Source organism: Ctenocephalides felis, unplaced genomic scaffold (genome assembly GCF_003426905.1).
Source record: "Ctenocephalides felis isolate EL2017-DRISC unplaced genomic scaffold, ASM342690v1 CF-g0.4_SCAFFOLD_01170, whole genome shotgun sequence".
Classification (NCBI taxonomy): Eukaryota; Metazoa; Arthropoda; class Insecta; order Siphonaptera; family Pulicidae; genus Ctenocephalides; species Ctenocephalides felis.
The window spans coordinates 43,891,722-43,913,275 of record NW_020537324.1 but is presented as its reverse complement, the minus strand read 5'-3'; the positions used below and the strand labels follow the sequence as shown (position 1 = coordinate 43,913,275).

General features: G+C 30.0%; 1 protein-coding gene across 1 annotated transcript in view; it reads right to left on the bottom strand.

The window, feature by feature from the left end:
- LOC113366215 (protein brambleberry-like) overlaps positions 1 to 20,547 on the bottom strand; it is an 81,125-nt gene extending 60,578 nt beyond the window's left edge. The window contains exons 1-5 of the mRNA XM_026607785.1: positions 20,383 to 20,547; positions 20,177 to 20,313; positions 19,971 to 20,099; positions 19,607 to 19,757; positions 8,807 to 9,064 (exon numbers count right to left, since the gene is read on the bottom strand). Of these exons, the coding sequence (XP_026463570.1) occupies positions 8,807 to 9,064; positions 19,607 to 19,757; positions 19,971 to 20,099; positions 20,177 to 20,313; positions 20,383 to 20,476 (769 nt within the window). The 5' untranslated portion in view covers positions 20,477 to 20,547. The remainder of the gene's footprint in view (positions 1 to 8,806; positions 9,065 to 19,606; positions 19,758 to 19,970; positions 20,100 to 20,176; positions 20,314 to 20,382) is intronic.
- Between the last annotated feature and the right edge of the window lie 1,007 nt (positions 20,548 to 21,554).

Genomic DNA, 21,554 nt, shown 5'->3' with positions numbered 1-21,554 from the left:
AAAAGGCATTTGGTGTTTGTCTGTAAGGTTATCGTTTGTCAGTTTTCTACAACGATCTGCCGAGCCGTTTCTTTGTAATTTGGAAAAAACTTTTCGTCCACATTTAACCTCATACCGCCGAATAAATTTTAAAAAATCAAATACTACTCGAAAGATATTAGTTGAGAATGATACTGATTACTTTTAGGTAAAAATCTACCGAGCGATTTTCTTGCAATTAACTGTTGAAAAAAAAAATTAGCATATTTTTATGGAGCTTTTTTTGGCGATATATATCATGGTCCTATAGAAGTTACTGAAATATTACGGCCTTAGGACAAGTAGTTTAAATTTAAAAATTCATCAAAGTTTGAGAAAATGAGTAGTTTTTTTGACGTTTGTTAAAATTAAAATTAGTCGATTTACTTGGTATAACGGCCTTAATGAACATACTAAACTATTAAAGTCCTACGAAAACTTATTCAATTATAAAAATTATTGATTTTTAAAAAATTGCCTTTAGAAAAATACTCCGAGTTAACGTGTTCGTTAACTTTTCAATGATGTGTAACAAATCCACGCGGAATACTTTTAATCACTCAAAAATTAATTTATTTTTTATTGATTAAATCGCGTATCTACACATATCGGGAAGTTCATGTAACTTTCCTCAAGGCAAAATACTAATACCAACTAGTTATATTATGTTGTCGCATGCATAATGAATCTTTGAAAATCCATATTAAAAGTATTTTCTTCCGTTGGTAGTGTTTTAGCATTAGTTAAAAATGTAACTATTTTGTGAAATATCTTTAAAATTAAAATAAGACATTAAACCTGTTTAGGTAAAAAAGTCTAGATAACAAATTTTTGAAAGACAGCGAAAAAGAACATTTTTACAATGATGAAGTAGCTGACAGTTTTACTGAACTAGTCATATAATTGTGTTTGAAATGTGTTATTTGTTGTGACATAATTGTTATGGTTTTCACAATATAGTTTATATTTGCTCAAAGTCAAATTGGACCTTTGTGTCTCACCCTGCTCTACATATTTACTTCTTATTAAATTTACTTTAATTCATAGAATGTTACTTGAAACTTTTCGAAAGGCAGTCAAAGAAGAAATACTTAATTCATTTCCTATCTCTACTCGCAGAAATTTGAAAATTTTGTATACGCCCAGTAGTATTATTTACAATTATACACAAAATTCAGAATCTAAAAAAAATCTGAAAAACTTGAAACGTAATCAATAAGTCCAAAGACCAAAAAAGACTTGGATTGCATTATACCATAGGTTCGTATGATACTCAGTTCATATTATTAATTTAATATCATTATAGAAAATTAAAATAAAGAAGTTTGTTCCCAAATTAATAAAAATAAGTTTTTCTGAAGTTAAATTAAATTAAGAAAATTTTAATCAAAATTCAGTGAAAAACATTTATTTACAGTATGCGGGATGATAAATTATTTGATCAATAAAATAAATTACAAAATAGGGGTTTATCGTGAGAGGGTGAAATTTTAGAGCTGTATGTCTTTGTTCATTACGAATTATAAAAAAACATTGGGCAAAAAACTAAAAAAAATCAATAATGGTGGTCAACCCCAACCGATTCTCAGTCATATTTATAACATGAAAATTTTAAGATATCCGTAAGTTTTGAGTACCAAATTCACTATTTTCCGATTGACCGATTCTCAGTCATATTTATAACATAAAAATTTCAAGTTATCCGTAAGTTTTGAGTACTAAATTGACTATTTATCAGTTGAGAAAACTTTTCTGTTGGAAAAACTTTCGATTCCTATTGATAAGAAGGCGTGCTGTTAGTTTGATATTTGATCTCTGCGCAGCTAATGCAGCGCGGTTACTTTGAAAGTTCAAAGGTTTCAAAAAGTTATAAAACAAAATAAAAAAAATAAAAAAATCAAAAATCACTCAAAAATTAATTTATTTTTTATTGATTAAATCACATATCGGAAAGTTTGGTTTGTGTGCATCATAAAATGAAATAACATTGTATTTGTAAAAAAATAATTAACAATTACAAATATAGTAACATTAGTAGTATTGGGAAATATTATATTTATTCAAATTTCAAATAACTTCAAGGAATTTAATGATTTTGATATGTAAATACTAATAGAAACATTCATGTGTGAGTATGTATTAGTGGAATATTTCCCGGCGGGGTAATTAATAATCTTTACCTAAAATTACCTCTTTACCTCTTTACCTTAAAAATTATAAAAACCGATACTGAGGAGATGGATGAGTAAACGGAGAGGAGAAAAGGGTGTAAACCAGCGATTCCCAAACTTATTTCACCTACCGCCCCCTTTCCAGAAAAATAGTTACTCAGTGCCCCCCTTACAAACTTTCCGAAGGAAAAGTTTGTTTTCATTAAAAAATCCGATTCGTTAATTTTATGTTTTCTCGACGTTTCAAGCCATTCTGAATCGAATGAGACTAACAATTGGAAAGCAGTATGTGTGTGTGTGTTTAGATTTTTTGCCGTAAATCGTCGTTTTCTCAAAAATGGTTGGACCGATTTCAAAAATTTAAAAGCCATTCGATGTATATCTACGAGGACTAACGTTTCTCAATTTTATTCGACGATCGGCCCAGCCTTTTTTTGTAAATCGCAGAAAAGTGAAAAAAAAAATCGTAAAAGTTTTAGCCCGCAATTCTGAATCGATTTTGAAAATTTAAAAACTGTTCAAAACATATTGGTTGGGAATCGACCTGATTAGTTTTTGGTAATGATCGGCCGGGCCGTTTTCTTGTAATAACGTGTTTTTATTAATATAAGTAGTAGTAATTAATAAGTAGTAGTATTTTTTTAGATAATTTTTATGTTTTTTTGTCGGTAGATACCACAGGCTTATAGATCATACTAAAATATTACGGTCCCACGACAAGTCGTTAAATATTAAAAATTCGTCAAAGTTAGCAAAAATTGGTATCGTTTTTATGGCGTTTGTCAAAATTAAAACTTTCAACGATGTTTGCTTAAAAACGCATAGACCAATTTTAAAAATTTAGAAGCCAATCGATGTATTTCGATTATAATTTTAATGTGAAGGAAAAGGAGTGACGGGGGGCGTGCTCGTACCTACGGTAAATTTGTTCGCAAAAAGTAATAAAGGGAGTCGCGTTAAAATTCAAGCAATATTGGATTTAGACTCGGAAATTAATACAATATCAAAATCGCTATTCCAAAAATTACGCGTTAAATCTCAATCCACGAGCCTTAAGCTCCACGGTATTGTTGAAATTTTAACGAAATCGAATAATTTTACAAATTTAGAAATATTTAATGAAGATGGTACATATGCAAAAAATATAAATGCCTTTGTGTTTACGAAAATATCGAGTCAACTACCCGCGCAGCAAATCCAAAGGGTATGGGCGCATTGCCATACAGAATCGGCCCCACCCTGGTATTTAAATAATTTATACGCCATTTTATAGGTCTAAATGATAAAAACAGATATACCAATTTTCAACTTTGTAGCTCATCTTATGGCCGAGATATCATTGAAAATATGCCAAAAAAATATGGCGTAACCATAAAAGATATCGAAAAAATGTTTACGTGATTCTACTCACATTGACTCAGGCCACATTATGTAGAACAATCGATTCCAAAAAATCGTTTACTATTAGCTGAAAACGACAAAATAATTTTTCAATTGATTATTTCGGGTAGTGCATTTATTTGGACCACTTTCCAATTAGCGTTATTCGAAAGCCCATTGTTTTTTCTTTGAATACTGCAAATATTGTTCAAATCAATTTAGTGGAACACATTGGAAAATTGAAAAAACTATTTAATAAAAACTATATAATATATTTTATGTTATAAAAATAATGATTATTAGAATACGAGGTGTGTTCAAAAAGTACCCGGAATTACTAATAATTAAATTTCGCGGGTCTGGAGTGTCTGATTGTCAAAATTTTTTTTTTTATTGTGTTGGTATACATGCCCCTAAAGTATGATGAAATTTTCAGCTATATTCACTGTTTACTTTGTCTGTGGTAGTCGCTAAGGTTCGACGTGTTTTTCTGAGCTCGGCGATTTTTACAATGGAAGAATTGAAAAGTCAAAGAATTTGTATTAAATTTTGCGTAAAAAATGAAATAAAGTGTTGCAAAGTGCAAAAATTCACCAGATATGGCTCCGTGTGACTTTTTCCTATTCCCAAAGTTGAAGAGACCCATGAAAGGACGGCGGTTTTCCTCGATTGAAGAAAATCGCTGAGAGTGCTCAAGGACATATCAAAAAGTGAATATCAAGGGTGCTTCGAAAATTGGAAAAAACGCTGGCATAAGTGTATTATATCTGGGGGGGACTACTTTGAAGGGGACCACATTAATGTAGACGAATAAATAAATATTTTTTTGAAAAAACGAAAATTCCGGGTACTTTTTGAACAGACCTCGTACTTTCATTAATAATTTTTGTAAATTACTGAAGTACTATATAAAAAGCTTCTACATCAATTTTTTTTTATTTATTTTTCATAGCAAACTATACAAAGTACATTCAGCTATATTTTATTAGAAGTATATATTTACATCAAATGACTGTGAAATTGTAGTACTGATAAAGAATGGTCACAATAAGGGCTTTATTGTCACAATGTTACAACTATCATTCAAAAAAAAGTTTTTTGGGTTTGTTGAAACTACAATGTTTCATTATATCATTAATTTATATGTATACATATCATATAACTATAAAATAAATATTTTCGCATTCAGAATTTCTTAAGAATCGTTTCGGTGCATCGCGCACTGCTTTGCGTCCGAACGAATTCTATGCAATTGCAGGGTACTATTTGCGTTACGCGCGGGTGTACTGGCTCCGGTTTTTTCAATTTTCCAATGTGTTCCACTAAATTGATTTGAACAATATTTGCAGTATTCAAAGAAAAAACAATGGGCTTTCGAATAACGTTAATTAGAAAGTGGTCCAAATAAATGCACTACCCGAAATAATCAATTGAAAAATTATTTTGTCGTTTTCAGCTAATAGTAAACGATTTTTTGGAATCGATTGTTCTACATAATGTGGCCTGAGTCAATGTGAGTAGAATCACGTAAACATTTTTTCGATATCTTTTATGGTTACGCCAAAAAGTGAGTTTAAAAGAAGGGGCCACTTTGATATCTCGGCCATAAGATGAGCTACAAAGTTGAAAATTGGTATATCTGTTTTTATCATTTAGACCTATAAAATGGCGTATAAATTATTTAAATACCAGGGTGGGGCCGATTCTGTATGGCAATGCGCCCATACCCTTTCTGAACTAAATCTTCCTTATGGATTAAAACTTTTGGATTCACACTTAAATATTCCGCGCAAAGTAGATACATATGTTAATGTAGATACGTATTCATAATGTAGATACGATATGTTAATAGGCATTGATACGTTTTTTGAATACGTATTCATAATGTAGATACGATATGTTAATAGGTATTGATACGTTTTTTGAAATTTTAGGTAACGAAAGAATTATTCTAGGCCCCGATAAATCTATTTTACAAAACGCGGCATTCGAGTTACGGGTAGATATCAAAGAAATAGAATTAATAGCACGAGAAATAGTGATCATATATCCGCCAATCTTAGAGAATCTCTTACAAAAAATCTCTTAAAGAATCTCTCACAAAATTTGGTAAAGTAACACGCTTTTGAAAAGTTACACAAATTATCGACACACAAAGAAACGTATAAACCATTCTTTTCATTAAACCTTTTGCGAAACAAGAATTGGCGGTGCACAGTTTTAAAACGGATGTATTTACTAATACACCTATGCAGATATGTTTGAATAACTTTAACTAAAATATTATCTTTATATAATCCAGTGTTAATTTTAATCATTTATTCATATGTAATATTAATATTATAATATTTTTTAGTTTTGTGCTTTAAACGCCTAGAACTAAGCATCGCCCCCTAAATATACCAAAGCACATCAGCGCCCCCCAGAATCGCCGCAGCGCCCACTTTGGGAATCACTGGTGTAAACCTCTGAATTTTTTCAATGTGCTCCGATTTGCATGAAATTTTGGAATTAGGTATATCTTACCCTCAAGTTCAAAAGTGAAAACAATTTGCACTCGGCCGCCACCCCCCGAGGACTTTGCGACCCGATAATGAATATGCGGGCATTGAACCATTTTATCGCAGAAAACGTTTTTAATATTAAAGGATATAATTAAAAAGTATTTTTTAATACATTTACCTTGCAATAAAATCATTTTCAACCCCGTGAACACCCTAAAACCTTTCAAACAACATCTAAATTGAAAAAAAAAACACTTATAAAAAACACGGTATGATATAAAATGAATTACGTATAAAGTAAATGATATTTTACGTTTTCTATCTTGATTATCAAATTTTTAACCCTTTTTAGACCCTTGAAAACAACCCCTTTATTGAAAATGGTTTGAAAAAATTATTTTGAAATTGAAAAAAAAAACTAGTGGTGTGGCATCGTGCCTTAAGGCAAATTGCTGGAACTTCCCATACCGTAACGAAATGTTCGAGAAATAATAAATGCTTTCAAATAGATTATTATAAATACTGTAACATTGTCGAATATTTATAAGAATTGCAAAGAAACTGAATTGCGAAGTTGAAATTATTTGTTTAAAGTATATTGGAACTTTAGTCATAATTAAAATTAAAATCTGAATTATTTTCGATATACAGAAAAAATAATTTTTTTTTTCCAAAAGCAATTATTTTGTTAAAGCAAGCAGAAAGTTCTTTGAACCATTCAAATCGGACGCTTGGTTCTCTCAAAAACTGCCATTTTTTGCACATTTAGCTCTGTATCTTCGAAATGGCTGGACGTGTCTTTGCCAAAAACTAACCACCTATTCTTCCAATCATCAAAAATTGAATGTTTTTTTATCTCAGCTGCTTTTTGGCAATAATAATGTAGACATTACATTTTTCTTGTTCATAATCATAAATATATTATATTTTAATATTGCCTTAGCGAATAGAAATGTTTAACAATGAATTCGATTAGCTTTCTAGACATCAGACTAATACGCACAAATGACCACCGACTAATTATTAACTGGTACCAGAAACCAACTAGCTCCGGACGTTACATAAATTACCACTCATACCACCCTCTTAAAATGAAAATAGTAACAATAATAAATTTAACAGACCATGCCATACTACTATCTGATAAAAATTTCTGGGACACCAACATTGACCTGGCAATAAGCACACTAAAAAACAACTCATATCCTACAAACATAATTAACTCAGTAATAAATAACAGACGCAGTTACATTCTCAACAAACAAAACGACCTCATAGACCATAAAAACCGCTTAGACTTGAAGTCATACACTGGTGTCATTTGCCTACCGTGCGTAAAAGATTTATATTTCTTGTAGAAAAAACTATTTCAACAGTGTGGCATTTTGTTGGTATGTAATTGTGATACAACCCTTAGTTCAATTTTTACACAAATTAAGTCTAAGTTTAATTTTGACCGCCTCAGGAACTTGGTATATCAGATTAATTGCTCTAATTGCGAACTCTTTTATATTGGAGAAACTAGTCAAAACCTGAGTAAACGCCTTCATCAATATAAAAACAACTCAAAAAATCCGAACCAATTTAAGACGATGTTAACTGAGCATATTAAAAATTTAAACCATAATATAGATTTTTTTAACCCTAAAATTTTACATTTTGAAGAGAACCTAATTAAAACAAGATTTGCTGAGGGGTTGTTTTTGCAATTGCATAACGACAGGGTCATAAACAAACGCTCCGACAATACGACCCTGAACGAAACAAACACGTGGATTCTTAATAGCGTGTCAAAATTTCTTATAAAATAACAAAATCTCATGGCTTTTTAAATTTCTCGTAAAATTTGAACACATGCTAAAAACTGCTTTAAAGAAAAATGTGACATTTCTATCTTAAACCCCGAAGAGTAAATACATAGTTTTGACAACTTGTTAAGTTATCATGGTTATTAGTGTGTTTTACCATTTGTGATGTTAAAAAATATATATTTTATCAATGTGCACATACTTATACCATGGATTAATAATGGTTTCATATGCTATATTAGGATACAAAATTGTAAGTGTTTTATTATTATTATTATTATTGTTTTTCTATGAAATTTCTATGAAATGATGGCTAAGATGCTAGCCGAAACGTATGGATTTTAAATAAATAAACTTTTAAAAAACTCTCATACTATTTTTATTGATGTTACGCCCGAATTTTAAACTCAAATTAAACATATATATCAACATCAAATTCAAAACTATTCAAATATATATATATATATATATATATATATATATATATATATATTGATAGTTTTTTCGACGTTGAAACATATTTAAGAGTAACTAGCAGCCCATTCGTCAAAATAAAAAAAATGTAAAAAGTTTTTAACGTTTCGACACAATTTGCGTGTCGTCATTCAGCAACACCAGGACAAAAACACAAAAAAAATTAGAAAATTAACATTGTATCATGACAATTTAGCTAGTTACTCTTATATATATAAAGAGTCATGATACAATGTTAATTTTCTAATTTTTTTTTTGTGTTTTTGTCCTGGTGTTGCTGAATGATGACACGCAAATTGTGTCGAAACGTTAAAAACTTTTTACATTTTTTTTATTTTCGACATCATATATATATATATATATATATATATATATGATAGTTGGTCAAATATATATATTCATATACATACATATATACATATAATAAATAAAACATGATATAAATTCATACCAATTTGTTTCAATAATTTTTCCATTATTACAGTAATTTTCGCTCGTCCTATTTTCATTAAAGCTTTTTCATTCAACAGGGTTCTTATGTTACCATCAACGGCGGATCTGATCTCGGCTTGGCCCTGAGCAAGAAATCTTTGTTGTTCCATCAACTCCATGTTCCGTATCTGAATAGTTTTCAAAGCTCTTTGTGTTTGATCGTCCAAGCGCTTCTGATTTTCCGATATATCATTCATCATGTTTATTTGAATTTGAGCTATAATATAATATTAATTAGAATGTTATAATGTTGTAGAACATAGTACGTTGAAAATGCAATCAAGCAAAAGATGCGTTCGTACGCAAAACTTTTCATACAAATATTTATATATTATAATAATATTTACATAATTACATAATTCGTACACATTTTCATTGTGAAATAATTTAGGTAGCGTAATGTGAAAGAAAAGAACGAGGGCTAGCACCAACTGGCCTGGGTTAGATGATTCGATTCAAGCCTCAGCCAAGCCCGACATCAGGCAGTTTGATGTGAAGGGGTATGGGCGCATTGCCATACAGAATCGGCCCCACTCTGGTATTTCAATAATTTATATGCCATTTTAAAGGTATTTTTAAAAATAATCCGATATACCAATTTTCAACTTTGATCATCTTAAATCCAAGATATTGAAAATATGCCAAAGTGGCCCATTTTTCAAATTCACTTTTTGACATAACCATAAAAGTATCGAAAACATATTTTCCTGATTCTACTCACATTGGCTTAGACCACATTATGTAGAATAAAAAATGCCAAAACTATAAATAAAAATAACTTTTCAACTGATGATTTCAGGTAGTGCGTCTGATTGGACTACTTTCTAATTAGCGTTATTCGAAAACCTATTGTTTTTTCTTATAGTACTGCAAATATTGTTCAAAGCAATTTTGTGGAACACATCGGAAAATGGGAAAATCCTGAGCCAGTACACCTGCGTAATGCTAATAGTACCCTGCATAAAGTTCCTTCGCACGAAGCGCGCAAATGTTATAGCTTTTAAATATAGATTTTTTGGCACGTATTGTATGTATGTATCAAAGCCAATTTTACTTCCATCCTCTTGAAAAAATGGGAAGTCGTGCTGATTATTTTTTGGCAAAAACAGCTGCAGCCATTTTGGGGAGTAAATGATGCAGAAAATCAAAATTAAGTTTTTGAGAGAACAGAGTATCCAAATTGAATCATTCAAAACACTCAGTTTGTAATAATGGGGATACTGGTTAGTTTTTGGCTAGGAGAGGTCAAGCCGTTTCGGAAATACAGAGCTAAACGTAAAAAAATAACAGATTTGGCGAGAATGAAGCATCTGATTTGAATAATTCAGCAAGGTAAAAAAATTTGATTTCAAAATATCAAAAAAAAAATTAATATAGAAAATTATTCGGGTTTTGATTTTAATTCTAAGCAAAATTCTGAAAATCACTTATATAGTTAAAATAAATAATTCAAACGTAGTTTGCCATGAAAATTATATCTTATATATAAAAATGAATCACAAAATGTGTTGGTAAGCGCATAACTCAACAACGTCTGGACCAATTTCGCCAATTCTTTTTTTAAAATGTTTGTTGATGTCCATGGATGATTCTTATGGCGAGAAAAAATCGAATAATTTTCGGAAGAATCCTAAAAACAGCCCTTTTTTTCTCATACAAACGTTTTCTAACTAAAATGTAGAATTTATTTGAGCTTTATTGCTATTATATAAAGTTCATATTAAATTACAAGCACTCACTGTATACTCCTTTTAAACGATTATGCGGATTTTGATAAATCTCTCTGAAGTTTGTTAAGGAAATTTTCTAGGATGTATGTGCAACATTGTAGAAATAAATGAAAAAAATTGTAAAAAACGACATGTGATTGTTCGCATTAAAAACAAATGAAATGAAACTATCATCAGCCAAAAATTTCAATTTAGTTATAAACCTAGACAATATTAGAATATGTATAATAAATTTATGATATAAACAAGAAAAATTAAATGTCTACATTATTATTGCCAAAAAGCAGCTGAGATGTGCGAAAAATTAAAATAATATAAAATACAGTATAATATGAACAGGATATGACAAATTAACCTACTTAAAATATTAAATTAATTATTAATCAGGGCCGGTCCTACCTTTAATGCAATGCATGCGAAAAATACGAGCGCACGGCTTAGGGGGCGCTAACACAAGATTCGGATATTAAATTTTCAATATAGTTTTTTTTCAATATATAATTTCTTTGCATCTTTTACTAATCTTCCCACAATATTTTTAAAATTCGTAAAAATTTCACTTTTCAACAATAAATGGAAAAGTGGAGATGAATACATACAATTAGGCCCTCTAGATATCGATTAGGAGAAGTTTAAGATGCAATTTTGGATCTTAAATACTAAAAAATTCAATTAATTTAATCCAACATAAAGTACCAGTGTTATATATTGTGGTTATGGTTATGTTATACCGTTTAAAAGACTTTAATTTCCAATATAGTGTGGGAATTGAGACTTATCATTTTATTTAAAGCAGTTCTACAATTATCATCGCTCATATTATAAATGTATATGCATTTTGGCGTAAAGAGTAATTTAAAAAACAATAATTATTATTTTTAGGTAAACGGTAAATATTAGTACATTTTATTAAAAAATTGTAGACATGGACACAGGACAGCGTCTGTCGGGTCATCTAGTCTAGTATAAAATGTTTAGTATAAAAACAACAAACCAATTGCAAATGTGGTATATATAAATGAAAAGAGCAGCTAACAAAAAATATAAATGTTTCCTGTTATATTAACAATCTTTGCAAGTGCTTGAAATCTGAGACTGATTATATTTAAATTGGAATAGCATATTTAAAGTTTCAACATTTTGATATATTATTACCGCTGTTTTGCATTTCTTCATTAATTTTAGATTTACGAAGCAAAATCCGACAATTCATTTTTAAATTAAAATGTTGTGTGGCATTCCCAGCGAATTAACTAAGATTGAAAAAAAATGAAAAAGTGGAAAATGTTACAGCTTTGCTATAGATTTGTATGGTACCTAGTTCCCTATAGAGCGGGTGCTGTATAAGGCATTGATAGAGTATGCATAATATGAGGTTGATTGTTTTGAATTCATAAAAATCGCTGATTATCATTCTGAATGTTGCCAGAAGTTCTGCTGGCCGAGATTTTTTTATACCCACTTCTTTAAAAATCAAGTCTTACGATGATAATGTCTCTAATCTAAGGGGTAATACCTCTTAACATTAGAGATATTTATAGCTAGGCGACTAAAAATAAAATAAAATTGTAATAGTAGTTGATAAAAAATATTTCATGCCCCAAATCAAATTTTAACACAAGCTTTCAGGCGCAAATAACAGAAATCAATCTTTTTTATTTTGACAATAATTACTGATACATTTGCAAAGTAAATACAATTTCATTTTAATTTTGTACAAGAACAAGCCTTTGTTTTTTGACAATCAAAGGAACATTTACAAGGCAGGATCAACAATTCCGGCAGTGGCAGTTTCGTCGTAAGTAAATATAATTTCATTTTAATTTTGTACAAGAACAAGCCTTTGTTTTTTGACAATTAGAGGAACATTTACAAGGCACGATCAACAATTCCGGCAGTGGCAGTTTCGTCATTTGCCGTGGGTACAATTTACCATTTTTTCTCTCGTAGCCAAATAAGGTTTAATCAATGCAAATTTTGTAGCGTTTAGTCAGCATTTATCCAAATATCTGTTTGCGCTCAAGCTCTTAATGTGTCAAAATGTAAAGCATCTAATGTACAAATTACTTTTAATATATTCAAACCGAAGCCGATATTTTGGGTAATTAATTTATGTCAAGCTAAGTGCGGTAGACTTTTTTGTACGAAATCCAGCGATGCAGCTTTTGAACTTTGTTTCATTGAACCCATTCTGCTGGTCGAATCACAACCACTTAAGGCAGTGATTTCCAACCTGTGGGGCGCGCCCCCCTGGTGGGGCGCCATACCGTTCCAGGGGGGGGCGCGAAGCTGTTTCAAAAATATTATTTTTAAATACTGAGTAAGTGTCAAAAACAAATCAACAAAATACTTAAAGTACTTCTAAGAGTGTTTGAGTTCAAAAAAGAAATTGCTATATTTCTTGCTCATAACAAAAGAGACGGAGCAATCTTGTTTTAGAACACAAAGTTCCTCGCAAAATTTGCGTATTTAGTTGATATTTTTCAAGGATCTCAAATTCGTGCTTTTGTTCAGAAAGACAAGATTACGGCTTTTATGAAAAAATTAGAACTGTGTATAGCTAGTATCAAATAACTTCATAACTTTAGCATGTTTCTCGCTTTTGAAATTACTTGTATTGCTGATGAAATAGAAGTAAATAAAGATCTTATTATTATATCAGTCATATGACTAGTCTACGAAACCAATTTTCGCATTACTTTATCTAATTACGTCCAAATACGAATGGATTAGAAATCCATTTGTCCTTGAGAAACATGATGATTTTGGTCATTCAAAAGCAGAGCAGAAAATGATAATTGATTTATCTAATAATAGCACATTGAAGCAGATGTTTCAGGACGAAAATATCTTGTTAAGTTTTGGTTACCAGTAAAGGACGATTTTGCTACTTTGACAAATAATGCTTTAGAAATTTTATTACCATTTGTGAGATCTTACTCATGTGAAACAGAAAATTCTTATAATAAATAGTTATGTTTGTATGTATATTTTTCATAATACTGTGTATTATATGGCATAATTTCAGTCATGTTAAGTATATTTAAATTAAATTGTTAGAAAAATAAGAAGGGGGGGCGCAATATTTTTGTCATTCGAAAGGGGGGCGCAAGGAAGTAAAGGTTGGAAACCGCTGACTTAAGGAGTGTTAATTCAAAACATTTTGTTGGATCATCAAAAACTTCATTATTTTTGCGTATGTGACGGCATAGAAAAATACAACAAGCAGTAATTTATTTTCAGTGCTTGAAAAAAACGAAATTGAAGCTTACTCGATACTAAGTAAAATAAAATAAATAAACAAAAGCAATCTTTTTATTCTGTTATCTATAAATCGAATTAGTTCATTAGTTGTGCTGGAGATATACGCTTTGATATATAGAAAAATCATTTTTAATCTAAAATGACTTGTGTTACTGATGGAATAGAATCAAGTAAAGAGCTTATTATCAATCATATGACTAGTCTAAGGAACCAATTTTCGCATTACTTTAAAGTTATAGATAGATATTTCCAAATACAAATGGATTAGAAATTCATTTCGCATTGAGAAATATGATGATTTTGGTCTTCCAAAAGCATAGCAGAAAATAATAATTGATTTATCTTGTGATAGCGCATTGAAGCATATGTTTCAGGACGAAAAGAATATTGTTGGGTTTTGGTTACGAGTAAAGGACGATTTTCCTACTTTCACAAATAAAGCTTTAGAAATTTTATTACCATTTGTGACTTCTTATGTGAAACTGGTTTTTCTGCAGTAGCAGTCTTAGAAACAAAGTACCGATATCGCTTAGTGATAGAAAAGGAATTGAAAACAGCTGTTTCTACAATGGTTCCGCGGTTTGAAAAATTTGTGCTAAAACAAGCTCAACCATCGCATTATTTGTTTTTATTGCTGTGCTTATTATTTTATGATTTGTTTTAATCAAATTTAAAATTATTTTTTCTTATAATCAATAGTTATGTTTTTATATATATTTTTTTATAATATTGTGTATTATTTGGTACGCCATTGAATGATTTATAATTTCAGTTAAGTATATTTAAATTAAATTGTTAGAAAAATTAGGGGCGGGGGTAATTATTTTCTTTCGAAAGGGGGGCGCAAAGAAGAAAAGGTTGGAAACCACTGTGTTAAAGATTCATTTATTATATATACAATTATTAATTCATCTGTAATTATTATATCTAAACTAAACGTTATAATTTGTGACATTCTATGTGTTATGTATGTGTAGACAAATTGCTCATCGAGATATATTTTTAACTTCCCGAAGGAGAAGTTTGTTTTCATCAAAAAATCCGATTCTCTAATTTTATGTTTTCTCGACGTTTCAAGACATTCTGAATCGAATGAGACCAAATTTGGAAAAAGTATGTGTGTGTGTGTGTGTGTGTGTGAACAGATTTTTTGCCGTAAATCGACGTTTTCTCGAAAACGGCTGGGCCGATTTCAAAAATTTAAAAGCCATTCGATGTATCTCGACGAGAACTATTGTTTGTCAGTTTTGTGCGACGATCGGCCAAGCCGTTTCTTTATAAATCACAGAAAAGTGAAAAATTTTCGTCTACGTTTTAGCCCGCAATTCTGAATCGATTTTGAAAATTCAAAAACCGTTCGAAAGATATTGGTTGGGAATCGTGCTGATTAGTTTTTGGTAGAGATCGGCCGGGCCGTTTTCTTGTAATAAAGTTTAAAAAAAAAAATTTCGACGATTTTTATGATTATTTTTTTGACGGTAGATACCATAGTCTTCTAGATCATACTAAAATTTTACGGCCCTACGACAACTGGTTCAGCTTTAAAAAATTGTCAAAGTTTGGAAAAATTGGTATCGTTTTTTTGGCATTTGTCAAAATTAGACTTTTGATCGACGTTTCCTCAAAAACGCCTGAACCGATTTTAGAAATTTAAAAGCCATTTGATGTATTTCGGTGGGGACTATCTGCCAAGCCGTTTTTTTCCAATTTGAAAAAAAGTGTTAAACTTTTCGTGCACATTTAAGCTCATCCTACCGAACGGATTTTAAAAAATCAAAAACTGTTCGAAAGATATTAGTTGGGAATGGTACTGATTAATTTTAGGTGAAAATCTACCGAGCCGTTTTCTTGTAATGAACTGTTGAAAAAAAAATTTAAGCCGATTTTCATGGAACTTTTTTTGGCGATATACATCATGGTCTCATAGAACTTACCTTAATATTACGGCCTTACGACAAGTAGTTTAATTTTAAAAATTCGTCAAACTTTGCTAAAATTATTATCGTTTTTTTTTAAGTAGGATTGATGAAGTATATTATTTTCACATTTTTTTTTATTAAGACGATTATTTACACATATCAGGAAGTTCATGTAACTTGCCTCAAGGCTAAATACCAAACCAACTAGTTCAATATACTTTTAATATATGAAAAATATTGAAACCTTAAGTTTTTGATTATATTGGTTATACATTGAAATATATTAGTCACAAGCTTATACAGCGAATGAAAATAATGAATAACTAGTGGGGTGGGTGGCATCATGCCTTAAGGCAAATTGCTGGAACTTCCCGTACCGTAACGAAGTGTTCGATATGTATAAATGTTGAATGTTTTCAAATAGATTATTATAAATATTGTAACATTGTCTAATATTTATAAGAATTATATAAACTGAATTGCAGAGTTGAAATTATTTGTTTAAAGTATATTAGAACTATAGTCAGAATTAAAAATAAAATCTGAATTATTTTCGATGACAAAAAATTAAAAAAAAAGAAAAAAAAATTGGAACAATTTTTTTTTCCAAAATTAATTATTTTGTTAAGACAAGCAGAAAGTTCTTTGAATCAATTGAATCGGACGCTTAGTTCTCTCAAAAACTGCCATTTTTCGTACATTTAGCTCCGTATCTTCGATATGGCTGGACCTGCCTTTGCGAAAAACTAATAACCACTTCTCCCAATCATTACTAATTGAATTTTTTTTAGATCATTCAAATCGGATGCTTCGTTCTCTCAAAAACTCGATTTCTATTTTCTGCACTCTTGGCTCTTTATCTTCGTAACTGCTGGACCTGCCTTTGCCAAAAACTAATCAGCACATCTCCTTATCAATAGGAATCGAATGTTTTTTGAACCATTCAAATCGGTTGATCCGTACGCCCGAAAACGTGGGCGAAAAATTGTATCCATACATACATACACACACACACACACATCCATTTTTTCTGAAGTATGCCAAAATGTTCAGAAACCTTCAAAACGTCGAGAAATGTAAAAATTTTCAATTCCGATTTTCGGCCCATTACAATAACTTACTCTACGGGAAGTTAATAATAATTATTATTTTTATTCGGCGCGTTGGATTTTTTATTATGAGTAATGAATATACTTATATACAAGATATAAATAAATTTTGGTTTTTAATAAATATTTCCATATATACAGAGTTTATCGAGACGAGCCTAATGCTCGCTCGTCGCTCTTGCAAAGCGACTTTATATGGGTGTTCTTGTACTGGCAGCATAAGGTTGAAAAAGTGTTTTTTGAGGTAAAGACTACTCAATGACTCAAGACTACATTATGTTTAATGAAGAGTTTTTTCCATGGTATTAAAGATCGTTTATGAAGTGTACGGTTAGAGTTCCCACGTAGTTTTCGCGGTTTGGATTTTCATTTTAAATTTTGCGTCGGTTTTGGAGGACAAAATTTTGTTTCTGGTTATGGAGATTAGATCAAATGTTGAGGATGAGAATTGTTACTTAAGATTTGTGATACTAATGAGAGGCTATTCTTCAAAAATTTCTTATGTGACAATGGTAAAGCATGATTTATTAAATTGATAATGATGCCTTTTTTAGTAGGAAGAGGGTGGTAAAAAAGATAGTTGAGGTATCGACCTGAGTAAATTGGTTTATGATACCAATTGGTAATTATATTATTGTTTCCGCGGTAAATATACTCGGGTTTTTATTCGATTTTCAAGAATTTTAAAGCTCACTTATATATTTAAAATAAATAATTTTAGTGTTTAAAATCTATTTGAAAATTTGTGTTAACTAGTGGGGCGCAAGTCATAGTGCCATAAGGCAAATTGCTGTAACTTCCCGTACCGTAATTAAACATTCGAAGAATAAAAATAATCAGTCAACAAAAATGTCTATGAATAAATATTATAAAAACTAAAATTCTCATTATTTGTTCGTTGTAAGCAAAATGTGAAAACATTAGATAAGACGACGTTGAAATGAAATATATATAAACAAAATCTAATTAAGCGGATTTATTGTTAGAATGAACATATCTTATTTCAAATGCATCAATTTTGGTTCGCGAAATATATGCACTGAGTTAACAATTTTAAAGAGTTCATGTAGCATCAACTATACAAGCATAAAAATATTTAAAAATTTTTTTTTTAAATATTACAGACGTGGGATTCGAACCCCTTTCGATGAGCGGATGTCTAGGATCTAATCGGAATTTCTGCACTTTTTGCTCTGTATCTTCGAAACGGCTGGACCTACCTACACCAAAAACTAATCAGCACATCTTCTTATCAATACGAAACGAATGTTTTTTGAATTATTAAAATCGGTTGATCGGTGTTCCCGAAATCGTCGACGAAAATTTGTATCTGCACACACACACACACAAATACACACACACACACATACATCAATTTTTTTCTAAGGTATGCCAAAATATTCAGAAACCTTATGCCAAAATATCAATTTTTTCTAAGGTATGCCAAAATATCTAGAAACGGAAAGATAAACAAAAATTTTCATTTTCGATTTTTTTGCGATTACTTTAACTCGCCCAACGGGAAGTTAAAAATTAATTAAATTTTTGAATACAATTGTTATTAATTTATGACAATTTTGATTTATTCTTGATTTTCTTTATTCATCGAATGTTTAATTACGGTAATTTGCCTTAAGGCATAATTAAGGCAAATTACCGTAATTAATGTGCATAATGGCAATGCACAAGTCACAACTATTTTTTTTTATTTCAGTTATAAACTAATTCAAAGAAAAATGTCTGAACGGCGATGCCTGTAAGATTGGTTCTTGCTTCTTTTTGTTTAAAAAAATTTTTTTTTTCATTGTTCAATATTTCAAAGAATAAAATCTAATAATCTAGATAATTTTATATAATATTACTGGGACTAAGAATTTTATAATTGAATTTAAAAACAGGAAGAGAAAGTTTATCCTGCATATTAATCCCATTTTGAGAATGCTTCGTATCTGATATATTATAAGCAAACATAATGCATGAGTGTGATACAATATTTGATTACGAAGGTAAACTACCTTCATTCTTTGGCTTACATTGCAATTTTTTTCACTGTTGATAACTATAAGTTTAAGATTGCTGTTTTTCGATTGTTTTTTATTTATTATTAATATTTAAAATTATTAGCCCATATCATAGATAATAAAAATTGTTCTAGAGTGAATTTTGAAAGTAAATTGATGATACTGAAACTAATTTTCCCTATACTTATCGTAAGTGTAAGGCCTTATCATTAGTGTAAGGCATGCTAAGAAGTGGATTTGTACATATTCATCAATCTTATTATAATGTTGAAAAAAAAAGTATAATCAAAGGTGTTCAATTAAATTTTGATTATTTATGTACAGTTGCATTCTGTGATTTGTATACCATAATTTGAGTTTGATATTTCTACCATATAATTATAAGAAGTTATAAAGTTTATGATATTTTGCTTAAAGTATAATAAAGTATTGGTAATTTCTGTACATGATTTCACAAAGATCTGAAATGCATTGAAAACTTCGCTAAGTATAAAATGAATATGTGCATAAAAATACACTTTATAGGATTAATCCTATACAGAAGGTATTACGTCAGGCTATAGAAGAAGTATGAGTATGTATCTTATTACCAGAAGAATTTATAGGCTTCTATTAATTCAATTTACTTGAACATTTACTAGATCATTTTATGTATCAATTAACACTTATCAATATTCTTTTACATAATAATTATAATAAACTATTGTGCTTATTACCTGTGTTCATAAGTTTATTAACTGTAATTTCTGTTAGTCCTTGAAACTGTTCTTGTCGAATACGATAACAAACAGCTTTAGCACGATTTGTGATCAGATGGTAGGCATTCCAAGTATCTGGATTCATATCAGAAGTGCAATCCTTTAGTGACTAGAAGATTTATTTACTATGATTTATTTTTGACAACGGATATTGAACAAACTACAAGTGATCATATTTAAATTAGAGATATGTCAACTCATAAACCAACAGAACAAAAATTACAAGAACTTATATACTAATTTATATGTTTACGTTTTACTCAACACTGGGTTAAATTTTGAATAATATTTTAATTATTAGTCATTAAAATAAGCTACCAACCATATTCTCGGTGCAGGGATATAATTCTCTTCCTTCGATAGCTGATTGGCAATTTAACAGCAATACAGCCAGTTTTCCTAACTCTTCACTATTTAAATCATGGCAAGATTTTTTTAAAATAAATATGACCTAAAATTAAACTATTTGAACCAAATTTGCAAATAATTGATTACTAAAATTGTGTAAAATTACATAATAATCATTACCCTATTATAACATTTATCTAAATCAGATGTTTTTAATCCCATTATTTCATTAGCGTGCTGCAAAAACTTTTCATCATTTTCATTAAGTTCAAATGGAATATTTCTCAATTTTATGTCAGTGTCCTCATATGATGTGGCTGGATGATAAATATATAAAATTAAATCACCGTACATATTTAAAAATTCTACTTATCATGAATACAAACATTCCGACTTTGGCCAAATGTAATCCATAAAACTTGAACTTTCCCTAAATAAAATACTTATAAATATATATAAAACCAGAGTAAAATTCCTCATAGTTGGAAAACAAACTTATTCGATACTCTTATATCATTACACTACTGAAATATATCTTATACACTACTGAAAGTAATATTATTAGAGGTTAATATTTTTTTGTATCAATTATTTCAGAACTATAATAATCCTGTTGCTGTGTCAAGTAAAAACAAATTGCTCAGTCACATCTAAACCTTATAAAAATAATATATTAAAGTCTAATAAAACACTAAAAATTGCAGTAATCATCGAAATCGACTCTTTAACCGTTAAAATCTGTTACAAAATTATTTTACTGTCAAGCGAAAATTTTATCGTCAAGTCAAGCAAAAAGCAAAAAGCAAAAGACCATGGACTAAATATGTTATAGATCGGCCATGCCAACCTGCGGCCCGATGGCGGTTTTTGTGCGGGCCCATGACAAACAACAATCGCACAAATTATTATTTTCAATTTAAATAAATAAAATAATTTTTAAAGGTAAAGGCTAATATAGAAGTCTGAACACTAAGTCAGCTTTAACCGAAAATAATGGTCATTAGGGTTATTAATCGAATTAATACATGGCGATATGATACTCTATGGATAGCGCTTGGCAGAAAACGACAAATAATTGTCATTGCAACGGACAACGGCGCGACTAGCGGCTCTATGGACGAATTGGCTTCACTAGTTCACGAGTCATTCACCAGTCTATAAGTCCATATGCTTGTAATCGTGCGGAGTTATCTCTGAAAAAATGTTCATATTACGATTAAAACAAACAAACAGTTTTAAAATACAAAAAAAACATTTTTTCAAAAAATTCATTTTTTTTCAATAATATCAAGATTCTCAAAAATCTAATTTCTTCAAAGTTTTCATAAATATTAAAGCTTTTAAAAGTTTGGAATTACGGTACGAGAAGTTTCATCAAATTGCCTTAAGGCGCGATGCCATGCACCACTAGTTTTCCAGATTTGTTGCGGCCCAGTGCCTTGAATATTTCTAAATTTTAGCCCAAAGAGTAATTTAGGTTGGACATCGCTGGTCTATATGAATACATTAAATTCTAATATTGTCTAGACAATTGTATATTAGAACAGAATTAAAAATA